This window comes from Sorex fumeus, unplaced genomic scaffold (assembly GCF_029834395.1).
Source record: "Sorex fumeus unplaced genomic scaffold, SorFum_2.1 ptg000122l, whole genome shotgun sequence".
NCBI classification, from domain to species: Eukaryota; Metazoa; Chordata; class Mammalia; order Eulipotyphla; family Soricidae; genus Sorex; species Sorex fumeus.
This window is the reverse complement of record NW_026606179.1, coordinates 31806792-31832010: the sequence shown is the minus strand read 5'-3', so window position 1 is coordinate 31832010 and position 25219 is coordinate 31806792. Positions and strand designations below refer to the sequence as shown.

Below are 25219 nucleotides of genomic sequence, written 5' to 3'. Positions count from 1 at the left end.
TCTTTTTGCTTCACACCTGGCGATGCACAGGGGTTACTCCTGGCTCTGCACTCAAGGATTACTCCTGGCGGTAGCTCAGGGGACCATATGGGATGCTGGGAATCGAACCCGGGTCAGCCATGTGCAAGGCAAACGTCCTACCCGCTGTGCTATATCACTCCAGCCCCCCCTAAGTATGCTTCTTGTAGAGAGTTTCTTTTTATAGAATTCCTTCCGGGCCTCGGTCTTGGGAAGCTCATCCCCTTTCCTCCCAGTTTTGCCAATCACTGCTTCTACTTTGTGTATTGAGAACATGTATATTTAATGTAATTAATAATATATTAGAGTTTAAGTCTACGGTTTTATAGTTTGTGGTTTCTGTTGATCCTGTTTTTCATTTGTTTTATTTTTCCTGCCTTCCTGTGGTTACTTGAATATTTTTTTAAGTAATTTTTTTCTGGGGGGGGGCTCACACCCAGCGATACTCAGGGGTTACGCCTGGCTCTGCACTCAGGAATTATTCTTGGCGGTGCTCGGGGGACCATATGGGATGCTGGGGATCAAACCCTGCTCGGCCGCAGGCAAGGCAAACATCCTCCCCACTGTACTATCGCTCTAGTCCCTTCTTTTATTTTTTTATGGTGTTCCACCCGGCAGTTCTTGGCCAGCTGAACTGGAGGTTTAGTGCATGAGCCCTAGGACATGGAGATGGCCCGAACCCTCCCAGGGATGCTCAGTGGCCCCCAGGGCTGTGCCCAGAAGTGCTTGGGAAACCACGTATGTTGCTGGGGACTGAACCAGGGTCGGCTGTGGCTTACATATGACACTTGTGCAGCCCGCAGAGTCTGACTTTTTAAAGGCTGAGCAGTTAGAGGAGTAACAGTAACTTGGAATCAAAGGATGAGCGCCAAAATGTAACCAAACCAGCTCTTCCAAAACATCTCCTCTCCAGGACTGTTCTAGGGCCTCGTTGACAGACAGTCTTTGGGAAACGGGATAGGGAAACGGTGCGGTGGTCAGTGAGTGTTTCGGGGGAGATGCCTTCCAGCCTTGGGACTGTCCCCACCTCCAGGGCAGGACCAACCCCCAGGGGATTAGGGCAGATGCCAGGCAGAAAAGCTCCGCGTTGTGCTTCAAGGTCAGGTAGTGGACCTGGTCCTCGGTCCCTGGAGTGCAGGCAGGTGTCTTGCTGGAAATTCAGGTGTGACCCCCAGCTCCCTGGGTCTTTCTGGGGGTGCTGCTTTCTGGGGGTACTGCATATTCCCACTCTCTCCCATGAGATCTGGTGCTTCCTGGGTCCTGGGTGGTGGTGGTGGCTCAGAGCCGAAAGTCTGGGGTCAGGTCATCCCGAGAACCCAGCCTCAAGAACCCAGCCTCGGAAGAACTGGTGGTGGATGGGGAGGGAACTTGCCCGGACGTCGGGGCACAGACACATCCTGTGTCTTTCCCTGGCTGTGTCCCCCTGTGCCTCTGGACTGGACATGTGCAGTCTGCCTGAAAGGCTCACACACCTGGTCATTGTGTGTTGGTTTTGGGGTTTCCTCCAGGAGTGCTCAGGGGTCATCCCTGACCTCTGTATGGGAAGCATGACCTCAGCCTGCTGAGCTGCCTCTCTAACACCCTGTTTTGTTTTTTAAATTTCTTATTTATTTATTTAATTAATTAATTTTTTTATAGACTTACAAACTTTTGTGCTTGGGTTTCAGTTATACAATGATCAAGTACCCATCCCTCCACCAGCGCCGATCCTCCACCACCACGGGTCCCAGCATCCCTCCGACACACCATCTCCCCATCCCACCCTGCCTCTGTGGCAGGGCATTCCCCCTTGTTCTCTCTCTCTTCTTTTGGGTACTGTGTTTTGCAAGAGAGGCATTGAGTGTCAATCATTTTTGGTCTATAGTCTACTTTCAGCATGCTTCTCCCACTCTGGGAGGATCCTCACAACACCCTTTATTTGGTGCTCTCTTCTCTAGCTGAGCTTACTTTTCTCCTAGCACGTTGTTTTTTTAAATTTCTTAAAAAATTTTTTTAATGTAGGAGTACTGCTGTTTATTCAGCCATTGAGTACGCTGATTGAATTGGGCATGAACTTCAAAATTTTTTTTTAAATTGAATATCCGTGAGATAGACCATTACAAAGCTGTTCATAATTGGGTTTCAGTCATACAGGGGTCCGGCACCCATCCCTCCACCAGTGCACATTTCCTGCCACCAATTTCAACACCCTGTTAATCGTTTGCCAGTGTCTGGGCTGCTGCGGTGGCTGGTGACACAGGGCTTTGTTGAAAGTGACGGTTGGAACTTCCATTCATTTACCTACTCATTGTTTTTTGTTTATTTTCTTAAGTGAGATTTAATTTAGTTTAATTGATTTACTCATTCATTTTTTGAGGTCTCAGGCCACTCTCAGTGGTGCTCCGGGCTCTGTGCTATGGGATCACTTCTGGCGATGCTTGGGGGACTGTCTGGGGTGCTGAGGATTTACGAGGGTCAGCTGCAGGTGGGGCAGGTGCCCGAACCCCTGCACGTTCTCTCTGACCCATTTCTTACTCCTGTGGACCCTCTGAGCATGCCACTGCCCAGGAGGAGGGTCCCACAGACCAGCCCGCCTTCTCCCGGGAGTCGGGGGTGCCCCGGGGCCAGGTTTCTCTGAAGGTCTCAGCTGCCGGGAGCCTGTGCTGGGCCCCTGCCAGGGAACCCCCTGGGCTTCATTCGTTTTGTTCATCACCTTCTGCTGGGGGACCCCCAGACTCCAAGGGGAGGGAGCATCGAGCTGTGACCTCCTGACCCTGGCAAGGCCCCGCCCCGCTGCCCTGCCCGTGGCCTCCCTGGGTACCACCTTGATTGCTGTGAGCTCGGGGCACCTGAGGGGTCCCTGGGGACTGCTGAGGAGGAGCTGGGTAGGCTCGGAGGACAGGGGCTCCCGGGTCTGTACCCCAGATGGGGCTCTGGGGAATACAGGTATAGACACGAGGTGTCACAGGTCGGGGATGCTCTGGAGCTGGTGGAAACCGTGCCAGGACTCGGGGGCTGAGCCTGGGCCATTGGATCAGGCGTTGAGATGCAGGTGTTTGGGGAAGCCTCTGGGGCTGGGAATGGGACCACCCACAATGCACCCCAGTGGGGGCTCCATCGTCCTCACACATGAGGAGGGTCACAGTGTGGGTGGAACGTGTGGTTTAAACTGGGGCTCCCGGACCGGAGTGATATACCACGGGGAGGGTGTGTACTTGGCAGCAGCTGACCTGGATTCCATCCCTGGCATCCCATGTGGTTCCCCAAGCCCACCGGGAGTGAGTCCTGAGTGCAGAGCCAGGAGTGAGCCCTGTATGCTGCTGGGTGGGGCCCCCAAGCCAACAATAAATATAAATGTAAGAAAATGAAGTGGAGCGTGAGTTCTGCCAGCTGGGGTGGTGGTGGAGTGGGAGGCTGGAGGCTTCATCGGGTTGGAACCAGAACCCCACTGGGTGCCGTCCACGCACCGGGCACTCGGGGGCACTCACTGATTCCATGTGTCTGTCTGCTGGGGAAGAGGTTCCGGGGCAGGGCCTCCAAGTGGCGGCTTCCACCATAGATGCCCTCGAGTTCGATGGTGGGTGCCCCGGGACCTGCCTGTCTACCTAGTGCTCTTTCAATTTTCCTTGTGCTTTTAGTTCATTTTGTTAATTCTGCAGATGGGAGAATGTTAGGTGGCCACAAGCCCGAGCTCAGCTCCCAACGAGACACAACAGAGACAGGACAGCTATGTCAAGGTTTTATTCACACACCAAAACACACGTGTACAAGGGACTCAGCACTGAGGGTTCACAAGCCTAAGAGACTTGGCACCCCGATCGCCTGCCGGGAGAGGTTTTTAAGCCATGTGCCCTTCTGCCTTCGTGCCTGGGTACCTTGCCTGCATGCCTGGGTGCCCACTGTCAGGGGCATTCTCATGGCCTTGAGCCAGCAAGTGGAAGGTACAGATGCAGAACAAAACGTGGTTAGGTACATTCATTGACTTGAATCATCCTTGTTATCTGCGGTCAGATATCTGGGCGTTTATGTCCATGTCTTTGGGTGTTTTTTTTTTCTTTTCCTTCTCTTTTGGGTCACAACCGGTGATACTCAGGGTTTAAGTCCTGGTTCTGCACTCAGGAATTACTCCTGGCGGTGCTTGGGGGACCATATGGGATGCTGGGGAACCCAGGTTGGCTGCGTACAAGGCAAATTTTGCCCTACCTGCTGTACTATCATTCCGGCCCCTGGTGTTTTTTGGTTTGTTTGTTTTTTTAACTAGGTTATAAACTCTTATTGTCTAGTTCTCCCTCTCAGAGAACCCGGCAAGCTACCGAGAGTATCCTGCCCACATGGCAGAGCCTGGCAAGTTCCCCCGTGGTGCATTTGATATGCCAAAAAGAATAACAATAATGGGTCTCATTCCCCTGACCCTGAAAGAGCCTCCAGTCCGCACCGTTGGGAAGGATGAGTAAGGAGAGGCTGCTAATATCTCAGGGCTAGGATCAATGGAGACGTTTACTGGTGCCCGCTTGAGCAAATGGATGAAGAACGGAATGACAGTGATACAGAGATATAAACTCATTACCCCTGAAGCACAAGATGGAGTTGCAGTGGTTCTTTTAAAATGAGCATAGAATTTGCTGTAAGCAGATAGAAACCCTTTTATTTATTTTTTATTTTGGGGTCACACCTGGCAATGCTCAGGGGTTACTCCTGGCTCATGCAATTAGGAATTACTACAGGCGGTGCTCAGGGGACCATATGGATGCTGGGAATCGAACCCGGGTCGGCCGCGTGCAAGGCAAACCCCCTACCCGCTGTGCTATCGCTCCAGCCCCTAGAAACCCTTTTAAAAGCCAACGAAAAACAATCCCCCCGGAATGAAACCCCGAGCTGGTGTTGTTCCCGTCACAGGCTGTGGGTTCTGCCAACCCCACCCTGACCTCCTTTGTGCTGGGTGGGAATCCCAGGGGCACCTCCCGTGGAGCCTGCAGAGACAAGGGAGGGGGTTGGGGGGTGGGTGGGCTCCTGCCTTCTCTTCTCATGTCAGAATGCGCCTGGCTGCCCCTCGGAGCCATCTGGGGCGCTAGCAGAGGTGCAGTTCCCACTCCAGGGAGCCTGCGCCTGGGGGGTCTGCCTTTTAGGCTGACTCAAGGCTTCGCTTCCCTACACCCCCTTCTCTGGGCCCCCCTGAGGACTGTGACCTCTGAGATGTCCCTGAGGGAGCTGCTCCTTGGGGAGCCCTCCAAGAAAGCCTGAGCCAAGTCCTGCCTACAGCCCGCCCCCATCCCTGACACCCCAGGTGTGTGTGTGTGTGGGGGGGGATTCCATCTCCTTAGGCTCAGCCTGCACTGCCTAATCAGGGAGGGGAGCAGGGAGGGGGGCGGCGGATGAGCTTGGGCTTGGGACAAGAGCACTGAGCAGTGGAGGGACACCGTTGGAGAGTAACCGTCTGGCCGGAGCGGTGGAGGCTGGGCAGCGGGGACAGAGGACCGGAGGCTGGACAGCTGCAGGGCCTGTTCCCTCTCCTGTCTCTAGAGCACGCCCCGTTGTTCCTGCCGTCCCTCTCCCCCAGCTCTGAAGTGCGGAGCCCTCTCCTCCCTCCTGACGTCTCAGGGGGTCTGATCTGTAAGTTGCGGGGAGTTGGATGGGGGTCACCGCGAAGGGGGGCGGACCCAGGACGCGTATTGAAAAGCTAGCACACAGCGAGGGCTCTGCCATGGAGGGTACAGTTGTGGTTCAGAGCTGAAATGTGTCAGGGACACAGAGGTGCCTCTGAACTCCACGGGAGACAGTGACAACAAGAGCCTGGCTTCAGGGTGGTCAGAATGCCAAAGCCCCGGGCATTGCTCATGGTGGTGGAGGGAGTCAGGAAGGCTTCCTGGAGGCAGTGTCTTAAGGATGGGTGCCCATTTGAGATTTGGCCAGATGAGGTTTTTAGTGCGTCACGGTGGAACATGAGCCCACAGGTGTGTGTGTGTGTGTGTGTGTGTGTGTGTGTGTGTGTGTGTATGTGTCATGCCCCACAACAGAACTCCCCTTCCGCGCACAGATCCGGTGCGGTGCAGGTCTGTTCCCTGCCGGAGGAGGTGTCTGAATCCTTTGCAGTCACGTCTGGCTGCTGGGAGGAGGGTAAAGCCCCGGTTTCTGCAGCTGAAACGCCGGGACGAGAAGAACACTATCCAAACAAGCTTAATCCCAATCAAAGGATTAGTTCCTTCCAGAAAAGCTTCACCTATACTTAATAGTTTTAAATTGTTCCGGGTACCAATTAGACTTTTAATTTTGCTGTTCCCTCTGGCGGCTGGAGATGTGTGCGGTTTGCATTTAATCAGAGGGTTTTTTTTTTTTCCTTTCTGGTGGTTCCAGGGAGGGTTGGCGACAGAGAGACTTGTTTCGGGGTTTCCTCCTGGTCCTGCCAGGATGCGTGGACGGAGTTTGGGGGTGTCTGCCGGGGCAGAGTGATCCTCTCCTCCACGTGTGGATTCCCAGCCCCCTCCTGGCCCGGGAAGGCGGCACTGCGGCACGCCTGCCTGGAGAATCCAGCGCCGAGTTAAATATATGGATTATCCCCAAATTTCTGCAGCAATAGGGTGAGTTATTATTGATTCACAGAGCACGACAAAACATCGCTGCATGAATTAGCAAACAGCTGTTTCTAATTTGAGTTTAGAACGGTACACAGAGGAACTTGTTTCTCTGTTCACTCCTTTCATTTATAATGAATTTTAATCACCGCTACAGGTGAGAAAAATGTAGAAACAAGCTTGTATCTTGTGGAAGAGACAAAGGAGAGACAGATGCTAACAGATTTCCAGTCTGTGATAAAAGGGATGTTTTGGTACACTTTACATGTAATTAGATCGCAGCTGTTTCCAGTCCCCCGTCCACGGACGCGGCCGAATGTGGGCTCCGCCGCGCTCCAAGGGGAGTCAGGCAAAAACAGTGATTCAACCCCGAAAGCATCCTGTTTCCTCTGGGGGGGAGCAGCACCCCGAGTGCTGGCCCTGGGCGGAGCAGCCGCCGGCACTCACCAAGTGACCTCTCCAGGGCCACGTTGCCCACGGCTGATGGATGGCGGCCGGGAGAGCCCGCGGCGGCGATGGTCCCAGTGCCACATCCGGGGGCTGTCCTGGCTATAGGGGCTGATGGGGTGGGGGGGCGGGGGCTCTGTGCCGGCAGGGCCTCCAGTGACGGTGCACTCTGGCACGTTCTCCTCGCGCTCAGGCGGGCCCGCACCCAGCCCGTCTGTCCCGTTTCTCCAGTAGATCTGCAGCAGCAGCAGTGATGCGTTTCCCAGCTCAGTGCTCTCTGGGTTCCGGGATGGAGCGACTAGTGGCAGCATGTGGCCGTGAGCCCAGACATTCTAAGGGGGGGGAGGGAGTGCACTTCCTCTCCTGTGCTCTTCTGCCCCCTGGAGATGGCAGCATCCCCCAGGTTCAGAGTTGAGTGTGGAGGCCAAGCCCCCTCTCCCCTGCAAGGATGCTGCTGCCTCAGTTTCTCCCTTGGGCTGGACCCCCCCCCCCCCCCCCCCCACCGAGTGTGGGCCCCTGAGCCTCATTGCGGTCCATCCAGGTCTTTGCTTGGAGAATTTTATGTGCAGGGCTGAACTGGGCTCTCAGCGTCCCCGTTCCCAGACACAAATCAATGTGGGTGTCGGGGTCCCTCCTGGTCCATCCTGGCAACTGCTCCGGGACTGTGGTGAGCTGGGAGCCCGTCCCCAAAGAAGGTCGGAGTTTTTCTTGCATATGGCCATATTTAGCAAATATTCACTGATTTCAGTCACTCTCAAGGTTGGTGTTGGCCCTGCTTACCAATGGGGGAAACTGAGGCAGGTTTCTTTATACATCACAGGGGAAGGAAGGAGCTGGGTGGAGCATGTGGGATTGGGTCCCCCCCTCCCCTACAGTGCCCTAAAGACCTGCAGGCCTGCAGACATGGCCTGGGAGGAGCCTGGACGAAGCAAGCAGGGAGGGTAGCAGCTCGGCCCCCATGGACGTGGACATGGGGGTCTTGGGCTCACAGCCGACACCCTGAGGCCTCCTCGGTCTCTTCAGAGAAAGCCAGAGTGAATGCGAATCTTTGTGTGTGTGTGTGTGTGTGTGTGTGTGTGTGTGTGTTTTGGGGCCACACCTGACAATGCTCAGGGGCTGTTTCTGGTGGTACTGGGCAAGGCAAGTAGAGTCATGCCCATTCAACTCTCTCTCTCTGACCCATGATGGTGGAATTTCAAAAACATCTCCTCAGCTCCTGATTTCTGAATGTGGGCATTTCCACAAAACACCAGGCTGGCTCCCAGCAGCCGTGGGGGTCCTGGTCCCACTGCTCAGGTCACCTCCGTTCCCCCGGCCCAGAGCCTCGTGCTGGGAACCCAGGGTTTCTACCTGCTCTTGTGTCCTTGGCTTATAACCATCTGTGAGTGGGCCGCAGAGCTTCGTGTGCAAGTCCAGCCACACTGAGTGTGCAGGAGACACCCGGGCTGGGGCTTGGCGGGTGGCACTGGGCCGAGGTCAGATGGGGCGGTGGGGGCACCAGCGTCCAGTGATGCTCTACAGCTTAGAGGCTCTGCCAGCAGATGGGGGACCCCGTGGGCCTCCTTCCTTCTTCCCTTTAGCTCAGAGTATTGCCGTTTGCTGCCCTTCGCGTCATGGTTTACTGACTACTTTGCACTGTCACGGAAATGTGCTATGTGAGGCCAACATTCTTAGACCCACACCCGGTAGAAGAGGACACAAAGGCCCAGGAGAAGAGAGTGACCGCTGAGCACCTGCCATTCCCTCAGCCACTGGCTGGCTGGCCTGTGCGGGCTCCACTCCGGCTGTGCTGGGCTGGGCTCCCCAGCAGGCTTACGGAGAGCATGGAGCGTGACCTGAGTAGCCCCCAGAGCCAGGTGGGAAGGGCCACTGAGCAGCTGCAGACCCACGGCAGCTGAATGCCCAGTGCCCCTCGGGGCCTGGCTCAGAGCAGGCACCCTCCCCCCCCGCCAACACCCTCTGCCCTCCTCCTACCTCCAATGGACCCCTGACAACCTCCACTCACTCCTCTGGGGTCCTTTGACCAGGGAAGCAACCGTCTCTGCAAGCTGCTGGGTTTTTCACCCGCGGCTGGAAGAAGGCTCCCATTTACCCATGCTGTGGCTTCACTGGAGTGATGAGCTCATATCTGCAAAGGCCCCGAATTTCCTGGAAAAGGGACAGCTGAGGCAAGACGCTGCTTTATCTCTTAAGGCACGACTCCGTGATTCTGCGGGGAGCTTTTTTTTTTTTCTAATTTTATTTTATTTATTTTTTTTCTTTTTGGGTCACACCCGGCGATACACAGGGGTTACTCCTGGCTCTGCACTCAGGAATGACTCCTGGCAGTGCTCGGGGGATCATATGGGATGCTGGGAATCGAACCCGGGTTGACTGCGTGCAAGGTGCCCTACCTGCTGTGCTATCGCTCCAGCCCCTGGTGGGAGCTTTACCTCCGTAGAAATCCCCAGCTGCCTCCTCACCCTCCCAGACAGCATCCCTGTAGCTGTCCCTCTTGGAAAACCCAATCTCCACGTCTTACCGACTGCCTTCAGAATGGAAGGTTTTTGTTTGTTTGGTTTTTTAGTCTTTTTTTTTTTTTTTAATTTCAAAGTGCTGCAAGGAGTCAAAGCATTGATTGAGTTGGAACTTGGCAGGGGCGGGGAGCAAACTCAAAGGACTGGAGCGATGCTTTGCATGTGGGATTTCCCCCCAGCACTGCTGGGAGTGGTTCCAGAGTACTGAACTTGGTTACCCACGGAGACGTCAAAGGGCACAGAAACCTGAGGACGCTAGTCGTTCCTGCACCTCTCAGAGATCAGGATTGGCTGAGGTTTGTTAGACAAACACAAAGCAAGCAAGTATCCGATAACCGGGAGGAAAACCTACCTGCCATTCCTTTCCTCCTGCCTGTGTCCAGGACAGACATGACTAATCCATCACAGACTCTGAGAGCTTCAGTGCCCTTGGAGGCCTCTTCATTCCATCCCCTCTCACAAGGGTTGGTGAAACGAGAGTCCAGGGAGGGACTCCAGTGCCTGTGGTCACACGGTACCAGAACTGGGACCCGTCCCTTGGTGATCTCATCTACTACAGCTCCTGGCTCTGTGCCCTGGACGTGGCCCCAGCTGCTGGTCTCGGAGTTTGCCTGTGACCTTTGCTTTGCCCTCTGGACTTGAGGTTTTACCCGCAAGCATTTTTTTTAACAACCACAAAAATAGGCAGCGAGTATTTTCAGGGAGTGGCTTCTTTTCTTAGTCTACAGAAGTTGGAGGTTCCATTCAGCCGGACTCTCGTTTCTCCTTTATGGCCCAGGTTAGCCTTGCTTTTGTTGTCATAACAATTTTCAAAAAACGTGGGGGTCTCTTCTATATGCCACGGGGAATCCTCTGTTAGACGGGAGGCTTCTCTGAGTGGTTTCCAGCCCTGGGCCCGTGCTGGCCCTCAAGTGTGCAAAGGTTGGAACTCACTACCCACACCATCCAGTTGAGGAGAGATTTCTGACCCTGGTGGATGATCTTAACTTGGGTTTTGGCTTCTGCTGGGATGACTTCTCAGCTGTGCCCCAGATGTCCATGATGTTTCCTGGGTTCATCTAGAGCAGAGGGTCCCAGAGTTACTTGGCCAACTGCCCCCTTTTCAGAAAATTCATGCAGTGCCTCGCTGGAAATCTCTCTTTAAGTGAACTGAGAGCAAGTGCCCTCTGAGCACCCCACCCGAGGCTACTGCCACACTCCGCTGCCCACTCTGCTGGGTCATTATTGCGCCTCCCCCCACCCCCCCGCCATTGTACCATGAGCTTTGGGAGCCCCCTATCTAGGGGGCAGTCAGTCATTTCAGAGGAGCCCTTCCCTTCCATGTCTGGTGGGAGGGCTTGGGGACCCAGGGAGCAGTGCTTGGGGGACCCAGGACACTTCTGGAGACAGCAGACTTCTGGGCCAGGGATGAAGTGCTGCTGGGGCCCAGTGGGTGGGGTCCAGTGCAGTGACCCCCAACAATGCATTGCCGTGTCTGGGGGACCATGTGGTTCCCAGGCTTGGATTCGGGTCTTTATACACGCAAAACACCCACCCCTCAATCCCACGCTATCCTCCCAGCCCCTCAAAGAGCCTTTCACATGGTATTTTTAAGTCTTATTTTCGGCACTGTGATTTATAATGCTGTTAATGAGACAGTTTCATACATACCAGGTTCCAACATGGTCTCCATCAGAAGATCCCCTTCAGTCCATCACCTGTCTGTCCCCGCAACATGGCAAAGCCCAGTTGCTAGATTCCTCTGCCTCAGGCCGTTCGTTATTCCTTTTATATATATATGTGTGTGTATATATATATATATATATGAATATATATATATTCATCGATTGCCTTGAGCAGGCCCCAGTAACGTCTCCTTCATCCTAGCCCTGAGATTTAAAAAAAAAAAAGTGCCATATTCAAGGCTCTTTCAGAGTTAGGAGAATGAGACCCTTCATTGTTACTGGTATAACCTGCCCACACGGCAGAGTCTGGCAAACTCCCTGTGGCGTACCCAATATGCCAAATACCAGTAACAATGAAGGGTCTCATTCTCCTAACTCTGAAAGAGCCTTGAATATGGCACTTTTTTAAAAAAAAATCTCAGGGCTAGGACGAAGGAGACATTACTGGGGCCTGCTCGAGGCAATCGACGAATATATATATATGTATGTATATGTATATATATATTTATTTTGACTTTTGGGCTGGAGCGATAGCACAGCGGTAGGGCGTTTGCCTTGCACGCAGCCAACATGGCCGACCCGAGTTCAATTCCTCCGCCCCTCTCGGAGAGCCCGGCAAGGTACCGAGAGTATTCGATATGCCAGACACAGTAACAACAAAGTCTCCAATGGAGACGTTACTGGGCCCACTCGAGCAAATCGATGATCAACGGGAGGGCCTTTACTTTACTTTACTTTTGACTTTTGGGTCATACCTGGTGCGATGCACAGGAGTCACTCCTGGCTTTGCACTCAGGAATCACTCATGGTGGTGTTTGGGGGGACCGTATGGGATGCCGGGGATCAACCCCAAGTCGCTGCATTCATGGCAAGCACCCTACCCACTGTGCCTTTGCTCCAGCCACCCAGGAGTGATTCTTGAGTGCAGAGCCAGGAGTAAGCACTGAGCACTGACAAGCATGACACCCCCACCCCCAAAATAACACTGTCACAAACAAACACTATTCTCCCGTTGTTCATCAGTTTGCTCGAGCGGGCCCAGTAACGTCTCCATTTTGAGACTTGTTGTTACTGTGTTTGGCATATTGAATCCAGGCTTTGCCATGGGGGCGAGATACTCTCGGTAGCTTGCCAGGCTCTCCGAGAGGGGTGGAGGAATAGAACCCGGCTCGGCCGGACTGGCTGTGCACAAGGCAAATGCCCTACCGCTATGCTATCACTCCAGCCTCACCCCCAAAATAAGTAAATCCTAAAATTTCTTTATGATTATCAGTGAATGTTTTGTTTGTAGGTTCCCATCTTTGGAGGCTGCATAGACATTTCTCAGGCACAAAGTGATTGTGAGGGAAAGGGGTTTAAGAAGTTCTGCTCAACGCCCTTGAAAATATGAGATCTTGGGGCTGGAGCAGTGGTACAGCAGGGAGAATGTTTGCCTTACACGCGGCTGACCCGGGTTCGATACTTAGCATCCCATATGGTCCCCTGAGCATCACCAGGAGTAATTCCTGAGTGAAGAGCCTGAGCAGCGCTGGGTGTGAACCAAAAAGCAGGAAAAGAAAAGGAAAGAAAATATGAAATCTTAGCTGTAGTCATTGGACCTCTGTGCCTGTCATTGGTGTTGAAGTATTATATGCCTAAAACTCAACTACCAATAACTTTGTAAATCACAGTTCTTTAAGAAAAAAAATCTGCTCAAGGAGTTGGGATACTCACTTTACATGTGACTGATACCCTGGGTTGTCATCAGGGACCTTCACAAAGCTCCTTGAGAATAGAGCTGGGAGTAACACCTGAGTACCATGGGGTGTGGTGCAAACCCCCCCTTTCCACACCGCTACCCAACACAGAGGGCCCAGTGCCACCACCACCGCACTGCTCTGCCTCCCCTTAGGGCTGCGTCTCCCCCACCACCACCAGAAGGCAGCATCCAGTATGGGTCCTGAGTCAGGGTGCTTTGGGGAAGATGCTGTCACCCGCGTTCTGGCTGGACCCCGGGTAGTGGCGTCCCGGCTAGAGCCCTTCCCGGGGAGGGATGTTGCCTTCCTTGGCTGTTTGCATTTCCCACAGGAGATGGGGAAGGGCACGGGGTCTGTGGTAGGAATCGTCAGGCCTGCTGGGGGCTGCGGGGAGAGCCTCTGGGTGGCTGGATATGGCGCAGAATGTCCTCAGGCGCATTCAGCTTTTGCTTTGTATTCCAGAAGAGTCTCCCCCAGGGCTCTCTGGTCAGTGCTCTTTCCTCTGCCCCAATCTCCCAAACCCCCCTACCCCATGCAGTTTTCTCTAAGTGTGCATGGTCTGGAATATCCCTGGGGCATGGCCCAGGTGGGGTGCACAGCCTGATGCAGGGAGGCTCCTACAGGTACAGTGGGGACCCCCCCAACTCTAGCACTGTAGGACGCTCTCTCAGCTCCTGTCCGCCCCCGCTCCCTCCCCCCCGGGACCTGTGGGTCACTCTCATTCACCCAATGGGGCCACCTGGCACCAGTATTTTCACCCCAAGTGCAGGGAACCCTCCCACTGTTCTTCAGCACTTCCATTCCTCTTGCTCAGCTCCGGTGACGTGATGGGGAGCTCACTCCCTCCTCCCTTAGCTTCGGTGATGGGGAGCTCTCACCCTAGTGGCCAGGTGCTTCCATGGCCACCCCAACCGAGATTTCCCAAGACAGGTGGAGTCGGGGTGTTCAGGCCCGCACCCTGCCGGCCATCTCTTGGGGCACCATGGTTCCCTCCCGCCAGGGAACCACGAGAACTGGGAGCCGCCTGCTCTTTCTGAGCCGAGTGTTCTGAAGCCCAGTGAAGGTTCCTCTTTCCACTTAATTGAATTTTTATTGAAATCTCCCCTCCTGGATGCTTGTGTTGGTTCTCTTCCTGCACCTCAGCAGAAGCTTCTGTAAACCATTTCCTACCAGGCCTCCTTGCAGGATTAGTCATTTTTTAATGACTTTAATCTCCAATTTGAAAGTGATTTTTTTTCCCCTTCCACTCATTTTGTTCTATTTCTTTGATTGTGCTTGACGGCCAGGGAGGGAAGCCGAGGGTCTGGCACTCGTCCCCGTGTCTTGTCCCCTCCCAGACTCAGTGTGACATGCTGAGAGATGCAGCGACTTGGGCCAGGCCGATTGGGCCTGAATCTCAGCACCTTTGCTTGCGTGCTCTGTGTCACGGAGCTCGTTACTCAGCCTCTCTGGGCTACAGTTTCCCTGCAGGTGAAAAGACTCAGCCAGGACGTCTCTTGTCGGGTGGAGTAGAGGGTTGAAGAGTTAGCCCGTGGAAAACTTAGAAGAAACGCTTGGCACACAGTAAAATCCCTAGCAGGCCTTCTTCTTGGGATTAACAGGGTTGCCGGCTGAGCTGAATGGTCCTTTTTTTTTTTCTTCTTCTTCTTTGGGTCACACCCGGCGATGCACAGGGGTTACTCCTGGCTCTGCACTCAGAAATTACTCCTGGCGGTGCTCATGGCATCATATGGGATGCTGGGAATTGAACCCGGGTCGGCCATATGCAAGGCAAATCCCTACCTGCTGTGCTATCGCTGTAGCCCCATGAACTGAATGTTCCTTGATTGTCCCGTCCACCTGAGTCCGAGTTTTTTAGGGACCGTGGGGTTGCTGCTGTCCCTTCTCTCCCGCAGGGGTAGGGGTGGGGGCTGTGAGCGGGACAGGCTCCCTGCTCCTCTGTCCACATGCCGACACACACACATCCTAGTTCTCTGGCTGTGCTTCTGCTTCTGGAACACCCAGTTAAGGCCACGCACCGGGAATGTGGCGTAGGCAGCCGCCCTCTGTGAGAATATAAAGCCCTTTAATGGGCCATCTGGGGTTGGGACTTTGTCTACAGGCCATTTGTCCTGTTGGGTGAAGGAGCCTGAGTGTTTGTGTCATCCCAGCGATTGTCAGCAGGGGCTCCCAGATTAGTGTATTTTGCACACGTCCTGGAGCCGAGAAATAAAGGTACAGGCGCGGTGTGCAACTGGCCTTGGCCCTGGCGAGTGGGTACCACACAGACAGAGAAGCAATGCTCTCGTTCTCTCTAGCCAAGCCCCGAGAGGGGTCTGGCCCTGTGACGAAGCCACGGGCTGTTCCACCATCAGAGCCTCAGCCTCCTCATCTCAAAAGTGGGATGTTGCAGGGTAAGGCACTTTTGCCTGGCACGTGGCTGACCCTGGTACCCCGTACGGTTCCCCAAGCTTCGCCAAGAGTGATGCCTAAGCACAGAGTGAGCCGTGAGCACCGCCAGGGTGGCCCACAAAACCAACACCAAAAATAAATAGTTGCTAATATGATTAGCACTTGGCACAGATCCATGCTCGTTATCACTACTGGCCAAATAGTGCTTTTTAAAACGAAAGCTATAAGGGCCAGAGCGATAGTACAGCAGGGAGGGCATTTGACCCAGGTTGGATTCCCCCCCAGCATCCCAGATGGTCCCCCTGAGCACCACCAGGAGTGATTCCTGAGTGCAGAGCCAAGAGTAAGCCCTGAGTATCGCCGGGTGTGACCCAAAAAGCCAAACACATGCACACACACACACAGACACACACACACACACACACACACAATAAAAATAAAATGAAGTGTGAGGTCTCCCTTGCACACCATACAGTCCACCGCCTTTACTTTCCCCGCCTTTCTGTCCCTTTGTTGTGAGCAGGGGTTGCAGGCATGCGTGGATGCCGTGGCCCCCAGGGACTGTCTCTGCTCGCCGTGGGGCTGGCCGGGGCTGCTCTCACACAGGCTGGCTGCAGTGTCCACACGGGGGCCGTGGTGGTGCCGGCACATCTCTTTCTAGAGGTGGTGGCCGCATCGGCCTGGCTGTGTGTGCTGGAGGTCCTAAGCCCCGTTGTACCTGGGGCCCCCCGATCAATAGAGCTGTGGGGCCTTCTCCGGGCACCCAACACACGTGAGCAGCCCTGGGGACTCAACTCCCGGTCTTCAGCTTTCAGGCAATCTCTTCAGCCACCGAGCCGCTTCCAGGGCTTCAGGTTTGTGCTGCCAGGCTTTCTCGGGACTTCTCTGCACAGATACTCTCCACTTTGCGCTTTTTTTTTTTTTTGTGCTGTGTCCATGGATTCAGGGAAGCCAGGAGGCATGAGAGGAAAGGCAGGACATTATGTACGGGTGTCCGCTGCTGTCCTCCAGGAGGCACTCACTGAGACACGGACAAGGTTTCCCGGAAGGCCTCCTCTGCATGTCCCTCTCCCTGGCTCTGGGTGGTTTCAGGCCAGGTGCTGCCCCCTGTGCCCTGTGGGCACGGGTCCTGGGTCTTTCTGGAATGCAGGCAGTGGCGGGGCTGGAAGGAGAGAGACCATAGGGCTTGGGCGGGGGTGACTCCCCGTCCCCCCTCGGGCCCAGAACTCCACCCATGTCTATGCCCTCTGCTGGGGTTCTGGCTGTGGACACTCATGGTGCTTGTCATTTCCTGGGCCTCAGTTTCCTCGTCTGTACCGTGGCTGTGGGCCCTGCTGCTGGCCTCCTGGGCAGCCGAGAGAAGATGCTCACAGAACTGCCCATGAGCAGGAAGGCCAGCAGGGCACCTTGTGTGAGTCCGGGCGAGAGCCTCTGCAGAACGGTACTCCCAGTCCCACCGGTCTCCCCTGCAGCCCAGGCTCCAGCCAGCTCCTCCCTGGGGTCCCTTTGTCTGTGCCCCCGTGGAGCCCAGCTGGCGGGAGCTGGGTGCCGCCTGCCGCCTCTAATCCTGCGGGCTGGCAGCCGCCGCGGCCTTCCCGTCCGAAGGGCCCGTAACGTGAGGCCCCCCCGGGGAGCAGTGCCCTCGCTCAGGGAGGGTGTGCCAGGAGGCGCCTGCGCCGGGCTGGGTGGCTGCCTTCAGAGGTTGGGGGCGGTGAGGAGATGTGGGGCCTGGGAGCTCGGGGGAGCGGCAGCCTGCCAGGCGGAGCTTCTGGCCGGGTGCCAGCCGGGGTCAGGCAGAGCGTCACACGGCCGGGACCAGGGGGACAGCGTGGTGGTGGTGGTGGTGGTGGTGGTGGGTGGGGCGTGACAGAGACTCGGAGTCAGCTTCAGGGGGGACTCCTCAGGACCCTGCAGCGGGTTTGCTACTTCTGAACACCTTGGGGGTCGGCTGGGGACGGCAGAGGTGAGAGCCCAGGGGCCCGGGTTTGTGTTTCTGCGGGAATTGTGTATGAGGGAGCACAATTGTGAGGATGACGTGTGTGTGTGTGTGTGTGTGTATGTGTGAGTGTGTGTGGGTGTGTTTGTGTGTGTGCCCGTGGGAGTGATGTGAGGGTCGTGTGTGTGTCTGTGTTTGTGCGCGTGTGAGCCCGTGGGAGTGACGTGAGGGCTCTGTGTGTGTGTGTGTGTGTGTGTGTGTGTGTGTGTGTGTGTGTGTGTGTGCACGCACGCCAGGTTCTCTCCCATGCCTGCGAGTCCCTCCCTGCTGCTCTGCCCTTCCGGAAGGTTCTAGCCCGTGGCCAGACTTTCTGGGTTCTGTCTGTGCGTATTTCCAAAGGCTCTGCTTGTCCTGGCCGGGAGCCGGAGAGGCAGAGGGGCCAAGGCGCAAGGTCAGCCGCTGCCACTGCCGAAGCTGAGCTTTTGTTTGTCTCTCTCCCGCCCGCAGCAGCGCGTGGTCGGTTCATTCATGATTTAAGTTTTAAGTCCACCCGAAGCGAAACTTGAGCCGTGGAACTCCCGTGGAACTCACCCCCTGGCTCCTTCCACCCTGCAGGCTCGCTCGCTCGCTCGCTCGCTCGCTCAGGGGAACTTCACGGGGCTTTGTTTGCTGCGTTCTGTGTGCCTTTGTTTTCCCAGAAACCGCCAGCCCTAGTTTGTTTGGTTTTTTTCTCTGCGGCTGGATGGACCTAACCCGGGTCCCAGGGGGGCAGCCTCGTCCCCAGGGAAGCTTCTGCTCTGCGAGGCTGCCTTCTCCCTCAGCCGCCGTGGGTTCTATGGTTTTTGGGGGGTCCGGGTGGGTGCGGACGTCCAATGGTGGAGTGGACACAAAGGATATTCACTCCCCACCTACCCCCACGTGGTTTGGATCAGAATCCCACGGACCTTGTCAGGTGCTCTTGGCTTTCTTCCTGGGCGACTCCGGGGCCCGCTGCTGCCCAGGGATGGCCACTTCCCATCTGCGTGTCCTGCTGCCCCAGCGGCCGCTCCAGCCCCTCAGCCACCCCTCCCCCTCCCCCCACCTCCCTCCTACCCCCCGCAGAAGTGCAACATGGTTCAGCTCTCGAGGGTGTTTCGTTTTCTTGCAAAATTCTGCTTCTGCCCCCAAGGACCGAGAGGGATTCCCCCAGCAGAGCAAAGTCACCGTCACCTGCCAGGTCTCCACCAGGTGATGTCTCTGGCCTCATCTTGGCCTCTGGGACTGATGGTCTGTGAGGTCATTTCCGGCAACACTCTCGGCCACTCCCCCTGTCGAGGAAGTGGCCCAGAGGCTGAGCCCTGACCTCCCATGGGGTGGAGGCACGGGTCCAGCCAGCCCGGGTAGGTGTTGCTGAGGGAGAAAAGCATGCCCTCCTCCACTTCGTCGTAGGCCGCCGCCCGTCCGCACACCCGAAGGCCCTGGTGTCCACTGGCTTCCGGCCCCCGTTCCACCCACCCCCCCGCACCCCCTACCCCCCGCCCCCGCCACCCCGGGCTCCCTCCCTTTCCCCGCAGCAGTTGGCCAGCTGCACAGCCTCAGCCACGAGCTGTCGAGAAGCTGGCTCTGTCCTTGCTTCTCGGAGGCCCTGGGAATTGCCGCTTAATCTCCTTCTGCCTTCCCCCTGCAGATGGTGACGACGACCCGCAACTCTCCTGGGTGGCCTCGTCTCCCTCCAGCAAGGATGTTGCGTCACCCACGCAGATGATCGGCGATGGGTGTGAGCTGGGCCTGGGTGAGGAGGAAGGGGGCACGGGCCTGCCGTACCCGTGCCAGTTCTGCGACAAGTCCTTCATCCGCCTGAGCTACTTGAAGAGGCACGAGCAGATCCACAGCGACAAGCTGCCGTTCAAGTGCACCTACTGCAGCCGCCTCTTCAAGCACAAGCGGAGCCGCGACCGGCACATCAAGCTGCACACGGGCGACAAGAAGTACCACTGCCACGAGTGCGAGGCGGCCTTCTCCCGCAGCGACCACCTCAAGATCCACCTGAAGACGCACAGCTCCAGCAAGCCCTTCAAGTGCACCGTGTGCAAGCGCGGCTTCTCCTCCACCAGCTCGCTGCAGAGCCACATGCAGGCGCACAAGAAGAACAAGGAGCACCTGGCCAAGTCGGAGAAGGAGGCCAAGAAGGACGACTTCATGTGCGACTACTGCGAGGACACCTTCAGCCAGACGGAGGAGCTGGAGAAGCACGTGCTCACGCGCCACCCGCAGCTCTCCGAGAAGGCCGACCTGCAGTGCATCCACTGCCCCGAGGTCTTCGTGGACGAGAGCGCGCTCCTGGCCCACATCCACCAGGCCCACGCCAACCAGAAGCACCGCTGCCCCATGTGCCCCGAGCAGTTCTCCTCGGTGGAGGGCGTCTACTGCCACCTGGACAGCCACCGGCAGCCCGACTCCAGCAACCACAGCGTCAGCCCCGACCCCGTGCTGGGCAGCGTGGCCTCCATGAGCAGCGCCACGCCCGACTCCAGCGCCTCCGTGGAGCGCGGCTCCACGCCGGACTCCACCCTGAAGCCGCTGCGGGGCCAGAAGAAGCTGCGGGAGGACGGGCAGGGCTGGGCCAAGGTGGTGTACAGCTGCCCCTACTGCTCCAAGCGGGACTTCCACAGCCTGGCCGTGCTGGAGATCCACCTGAAGACCATCCACGCGGACAAGCCGCAGCAGAGCCACACGTGCCAGATCTGCCTGGACTCCATGCCCACCCTGTACAACCTCAATGAGCACGTGCGCAAGCTGCACAAGAACCACGCCTACCCCGTGATGCCCTTCGGCGGCCTCTCGGCCTTCCACTGCAACTACTGCCCCGAGATGTTCGCCGACATCAACAGCCTGCAGGAGCACATCCGCGTCTCCCACTGCGGCCCCAACGCCAACCCGCCCGACGGCAGCAATGCCTTCTTCTGCAACCAGTGCTCCATGGGCTTCCTCACCGAGTCCTCCCTCACCGAGCACATCCAGCAGGCCCACTGCAGCGTGGGCAGCGCCAAGCTGGAGTCCCCCGTGGTGCAGCCCGCGCAGTCCTTCATGGAGGTCTACTCCTGCCCCTACTGCACCAACTCGCCCATCTTCGGCTCTATCCTGAAGCTCACCAAGCACATCAAGGAGAACCACAAGAACATCCCGCTGGCGCACAGCAAGAAGTCCAAGGCGGAGCAGAGCCCCGTGTCATCGGACGTGGAGGTCTCGTCCCCCAAGCGGCAGCGGCTCTCGGCCGGCGGCGCCAACTCCATCTCCAACGGCGAGTACCCCTGCAACCAGTGCGACCTCAAGTTCTCCACCTTCGAGAGCTTCCAGACGCACCTCAAGCTGCACCTGGAGCTGCTGCTGCGGAAGCAGGCCTGCCCCCAGTGCAAGGAGGACTTCGACTCCCAGGAGTCGCTCCTGCAGCACCTGACGGTGCACTACATGACCACGTCCACCCACTACGTGTGCGAGAGCTGCGACAAGCAGTTCTCCTCGGTGGACGACCTGCAGAAGCACCTGCTGGACATGCACACCTTCGTGCTGTACCACTGCACGCTGTGCCAGGAAGTCTTCGACTCCAAGGTGTCCATCCAGGTGCACCTGGCGGTGAAGCACAGCAACGAGAAGAAGATGTACCGCTGCACGGCCTGCAACTGGGACTTCCGCAAGGAGGCGGACCTGCAGGCGCACGTCAAGCACAGCCACCTGGGCAACCCCGCCAAGGCCCACAAGTGCATCTTCTGCGGGGAGACCTTCAGCACCGAGGTGGAGCTCCAGTGCCACATCACCACGCACAGCAAGAAGTACAACTGCAAGTTCTGCAGCAAGGCCTTCCACGCCATCGTGCTGCTCGAGAAGCACCTGCGCGAGAAGCACTGCGTCTTCGACGCGGCCACGGAGAACGGCACGGCCAACGGCGTGCCGGCGCCCGCCGCCGCCGCCTCCAAGAAGGCCGAGCCGGCGGACCTGCCGGGCCTGCTGCTGAAGAACCCCGAGGCGCCCAACAGCCACGAGGCCAGTGAGGACGACGTGGACGCCTCGGAGCCCATGTACGGCTGCGACATCTGCGGGGCCGCCTACACCATGGAGGTGCTGCTGCAGAACCACCGGCTGCGGGACCACAACATCCGGCCGGGCGAGGACGACGGCTCGCGCAAGAAGGCCGAGTTCATCAAGGGCAGCCACAAGTGCAACGTGTGCTCGCGGACTTTCTTCTCGGAGAACGGGCTCCGGGAGCACCTGCAGACGCACCGGGGCCCCGCCAAGCACTACATGTGCCCCATCTGCGGCGAGCGCTTCCCCTCGCTGCTGACGCTCACCGAGCACAAGGTGACCCACAGCAAGAGCCTGGACACGGGCACCTGCCGCATCTGCAAGATGCCCCTGCAGAGCGAGGAGGAGTTCATCGAGCACTGCCAGATGCACCCCGACCTGCGCAACTCGCTCACGGGCTTCCGCTGCGTGGTCTGCATGCAGACGGTCACCTCCACGCTGGAGCTCAAGATCCACGGCACCTTCCACATGCAGAAGCTGGCGGGCAGCTCGGCGGCCTCGTCGCCCAACGGCCAGGGGCTGCAGAAGCTCTACAAGTGCGCCCTGTGTCTCAAGGAGTTCCGCAGCAAGCAGGACCTGGTGAAGCTCGACGTCAACGGGCTGCCCTACGGCCTGTGCGCCGGCTGCATGGCCCGCAGTGCCAACGGACAGGTGGGCGGCCTGGCCCCGCCCGAGCCCGCCGACCGGCCCTGCGCCGGCCTTCGCTGCCCTGAGTGTAGCGTCAAGTTTGAGAGTGCCGAGGACCTGGAGAGCCACATGCAGATGGACCACCGTGACCTCACGCCCGAGACCAGCGGGCCCCGGAAAGGCGCCCAGACCTCGCCGGTGCCCCGGGTAAGTGCCGCTCGCCCGCGCCTGCCGTCTGGTCCGGTCCGGCTCCTCCAACCCCGGAAGAGGAATCGGTATTGCCCGGGGCCTCGAGTTGGAGCCCCGGGGCAGCCCGGCTCTCACCGCTGCTGTGTGATGTCTGGAGTGTGGGTCGACTCTCTCGGAGCGGGCGGGGGGAGGTGCTGTTCGCTAAGTGCTCATCTGTGTCTGGGTTATGGGGTCTCGACTGTCTCAGAGGGGCAGGGGCGGCCATGGCACACAGGTCTCCAGGCCTGGTGCTGTCCCTGACACGCCGCGTACTGTCGACGGTGGCTTGTCTTTGTCTGAGATCTGGCAGGGGTTGGGCGTTTGTCCGTTACGTTTTGGCTTGCAGTCCTGGCTCTCTGTGTGGTGCCAGCCCCTGCACGGGGCTCCTTCCTGCCCTCATATGCGGCCCACTGCACAGGTTCTCGCCCCGATGGCGTTCCAGAACGTGCAGTTGGTGTCTGTTTCTCTTCACGGGTGATTATTATTATTTTATTTGGGGCCATACCTGGCAGTGCCCAGGGCTTGCTCAAGGCTCTGCACTCAGGGGGATCACTCCTGGCAGGGCACCGGGAACCCTATGAGGTACCAGGGATATAGAACCGGGTTGACCGTGTGCTAGGCAAGTGCCCTACCCACTCTCCTGTCACTCTGGCTCCTTTGTGGATAACTGATGGAGTCATTCGTTCATGGAATTTGTTTTGAGCACCTAAGGGTGCCTGGCAACCAGTGAGAACCAGAAACCTTTCTTTTCTTTTTTAATATATATATTTTTAAATGAATCACCATGATGTGCAATTACAGACTTACAGACTTTTGTGATGACCTTTCAGTCATAAAGTGATTGAATACCCATCCCTCCACCAGTGCCCATTTTCCACCACCAGTGTTCCTAGTATCCCTTCTGCCACCCCACCCCATCCCCCAACCTGCCTCTGTGGCAGGCACCTTCCCTTTCTCTCTCTCTCTCTCTTTCTCTCTCTCTCTCCTTTTGGGTGCTATCCAGAAACCTTTCTCAAGGGCCCACAGACCTGCGGGAAGCTCAGCCCGTCACCCGTGGGTGTCTGAGACAGGGAATCGGGTTCCCAGCGAGGCCCATCTGCCTGGCTGCCGGGGCCCGTGTGGCTGATGCTGGGCCTGATGCTGCAGCTCCCAGGGCTCAGGAGAGCTTCTGCCACAGGGTCATCCTTTTGCATGCAGTTCCCAGGAGCTCTCCCTTGCAGAGGCGGCACAGCAGGAGGCAGGATTCGGGAAGGGCCTGTGGCAGAGGGTATGGCTGCCTGCAGAGCCGGGGCCTGGCACTTTAGGGCCTTGAGAGGAACAGAAGGGGTGGGAAGGGCTCCTGCCAGCATCATGGACCTGCCCGATGCTGGCTGGACACGCCAGGAAACACTCGAATGTGGAGAAGGCCATGAGCCCCGCAGGACCTGGCCTCAGCTCAAAGGCCTGCTTTGGGGGCTGTAGTGTCCCACCCGCTCACAGCCTTATCAGGGCACCTGGGCCTTCAGGTGGGGGTCAGCAGGATACCCTTTCCGAGTCCAGTCACTCCTGGTCAGTTGGGGTGGACTCGGTGAGCACCAGGGGTTGTTAGAATCTCCAACCTCCGTGTCTCCCCTGTGGCTGGAATCTCTGTGTCTTGTTCCTGCTCGTAAAGCCAGAGGGGAGTGATAGAGTCAGCGTAATTAAAGCCATCGTTGGAGTTGTGATCTTGATTATCATCAGAATCAGAGTATGTGATGATATGAAGTAATAATATGTGTAACAAGCAATTTACAAATAACAGTGATAGTAATAATAAGTCGTAACAAGAGTAATGGCAATGCTGCTAATGCTAGCAGTCACGGTACTAAGAGAAACCACAATAGCCGCAACAGTGACAGTAGTAATGTTAGTACTAATTATAGTTATAGCACGGAAGTAACAATAATGGCAATACGTAATGGCAGTAATGGTACTAAGAGTAACCACAGTAGCCATAATAGTGACAGTAGTAATATGAGTACTATTTTATAGTGATAGTTATAGCACAGAAATAACAATAATAATAATAATGGCAATACATAGTAGTGATAACGACAGTAATAGTGACAATAGCCATGAGAAGAATGGTAACAATGTTCATAGTTGTACTATTAGTAATTGTATTTTTTTGTTGTTGTTGATGTTTTTGTTATTTTTGCATTTGGGGCCATGCCTGATGATGGTCGGTGTGACCCTGTATTGAGGGATCACTCCTGGTAGTTGGCTGCATGTAAGGCAAGTGTACTAACCTCTCCAGCTCCACTGATAGTAACCAGCTGTTGTACTGTCTCTCCAGCCTCGCGATTAGCGACTGTGATATGTGATAGTAAAGGTAAAGGTAAAGGTAAAGGCCCTCCCGTTGATCGTCGATTTGCTCGAGCGGGCCCAGTAACGTCTCCATTGGAGACTTTGTTGTTACTGTGTCTGGCATATCGAATACTCTCGGTAGCTTGCCGGGCTCTCCGAGAGGGGTGGAGGAATCGAACTTGGGTCGGCCATGTTGGCCGCTTGTAAGGCGAACGCCCTACCCACTGTGTTATCGCTCCAGCCCTGTGATATGTGATAGTAGCAGAAGTAACTAAGGATACCTGTAGCAATCAGCAACGGTGATGCTCCGGTCATGGCAGTAATAACATCAGAGTACAAGGGTTTAGGCCGGAGCCATAGTACCACTGGTCCGGTCCCCCCGAGCACCGCCAGAGGTACCTGAGCCGGGTGTGACCCCCAAACAGACAAGAGTGAGAGTAGTGAGAGTAGTGGTGTCATGGGTGGCTATGGTAAGTGACAGTGATCAGTGATGGTCAGTAGAGGCCATAAAAGCCATTACAGCCTTAGTTACAGTGGTAGCTTGCACAGCGCACTAAAAAAAAGTGGTAACACTAGTGGCTGTAGTCCTGGGGATCTCCGGTGTGGCCCCTCCTGGGGACGGGTGGGGACCAGCTGGTTTGTGACCAGTCGTCCGTCTGTTGTGCCTCCTTAAGCCCTGGGATGGTCTCGGAGCTCCTCTCAGCCTTGGCCCTGACCACGTGCT

At 56.5% G+C, this 25219-nt stretch overlaps 1 protein-coding gene across 2 annotated transcripts in view; it reads left to right on the top strand.

Annotated features, from left to right (window-relative positions):
* ZNF423 (zinc finger protein 423) overlaps positions 1 to 25219 on the top strand; it is a 337698-nt gene that overhangs the window by 176610 nt on the left and 135869 nt on the right. For both annotated transcript variants that reach the window (XM_056137117.1, XM_056137118.1), the window contains one exon: positions 18923 to 22149. In XM_056137117.1, the coding sequence (XP_055993092.1) occupies positions 18923 to 22149 (3227 nt within the window). The remainder of the gene's footprint in view (positions 1 to 18922; positions 22150 to 25219) is intronic.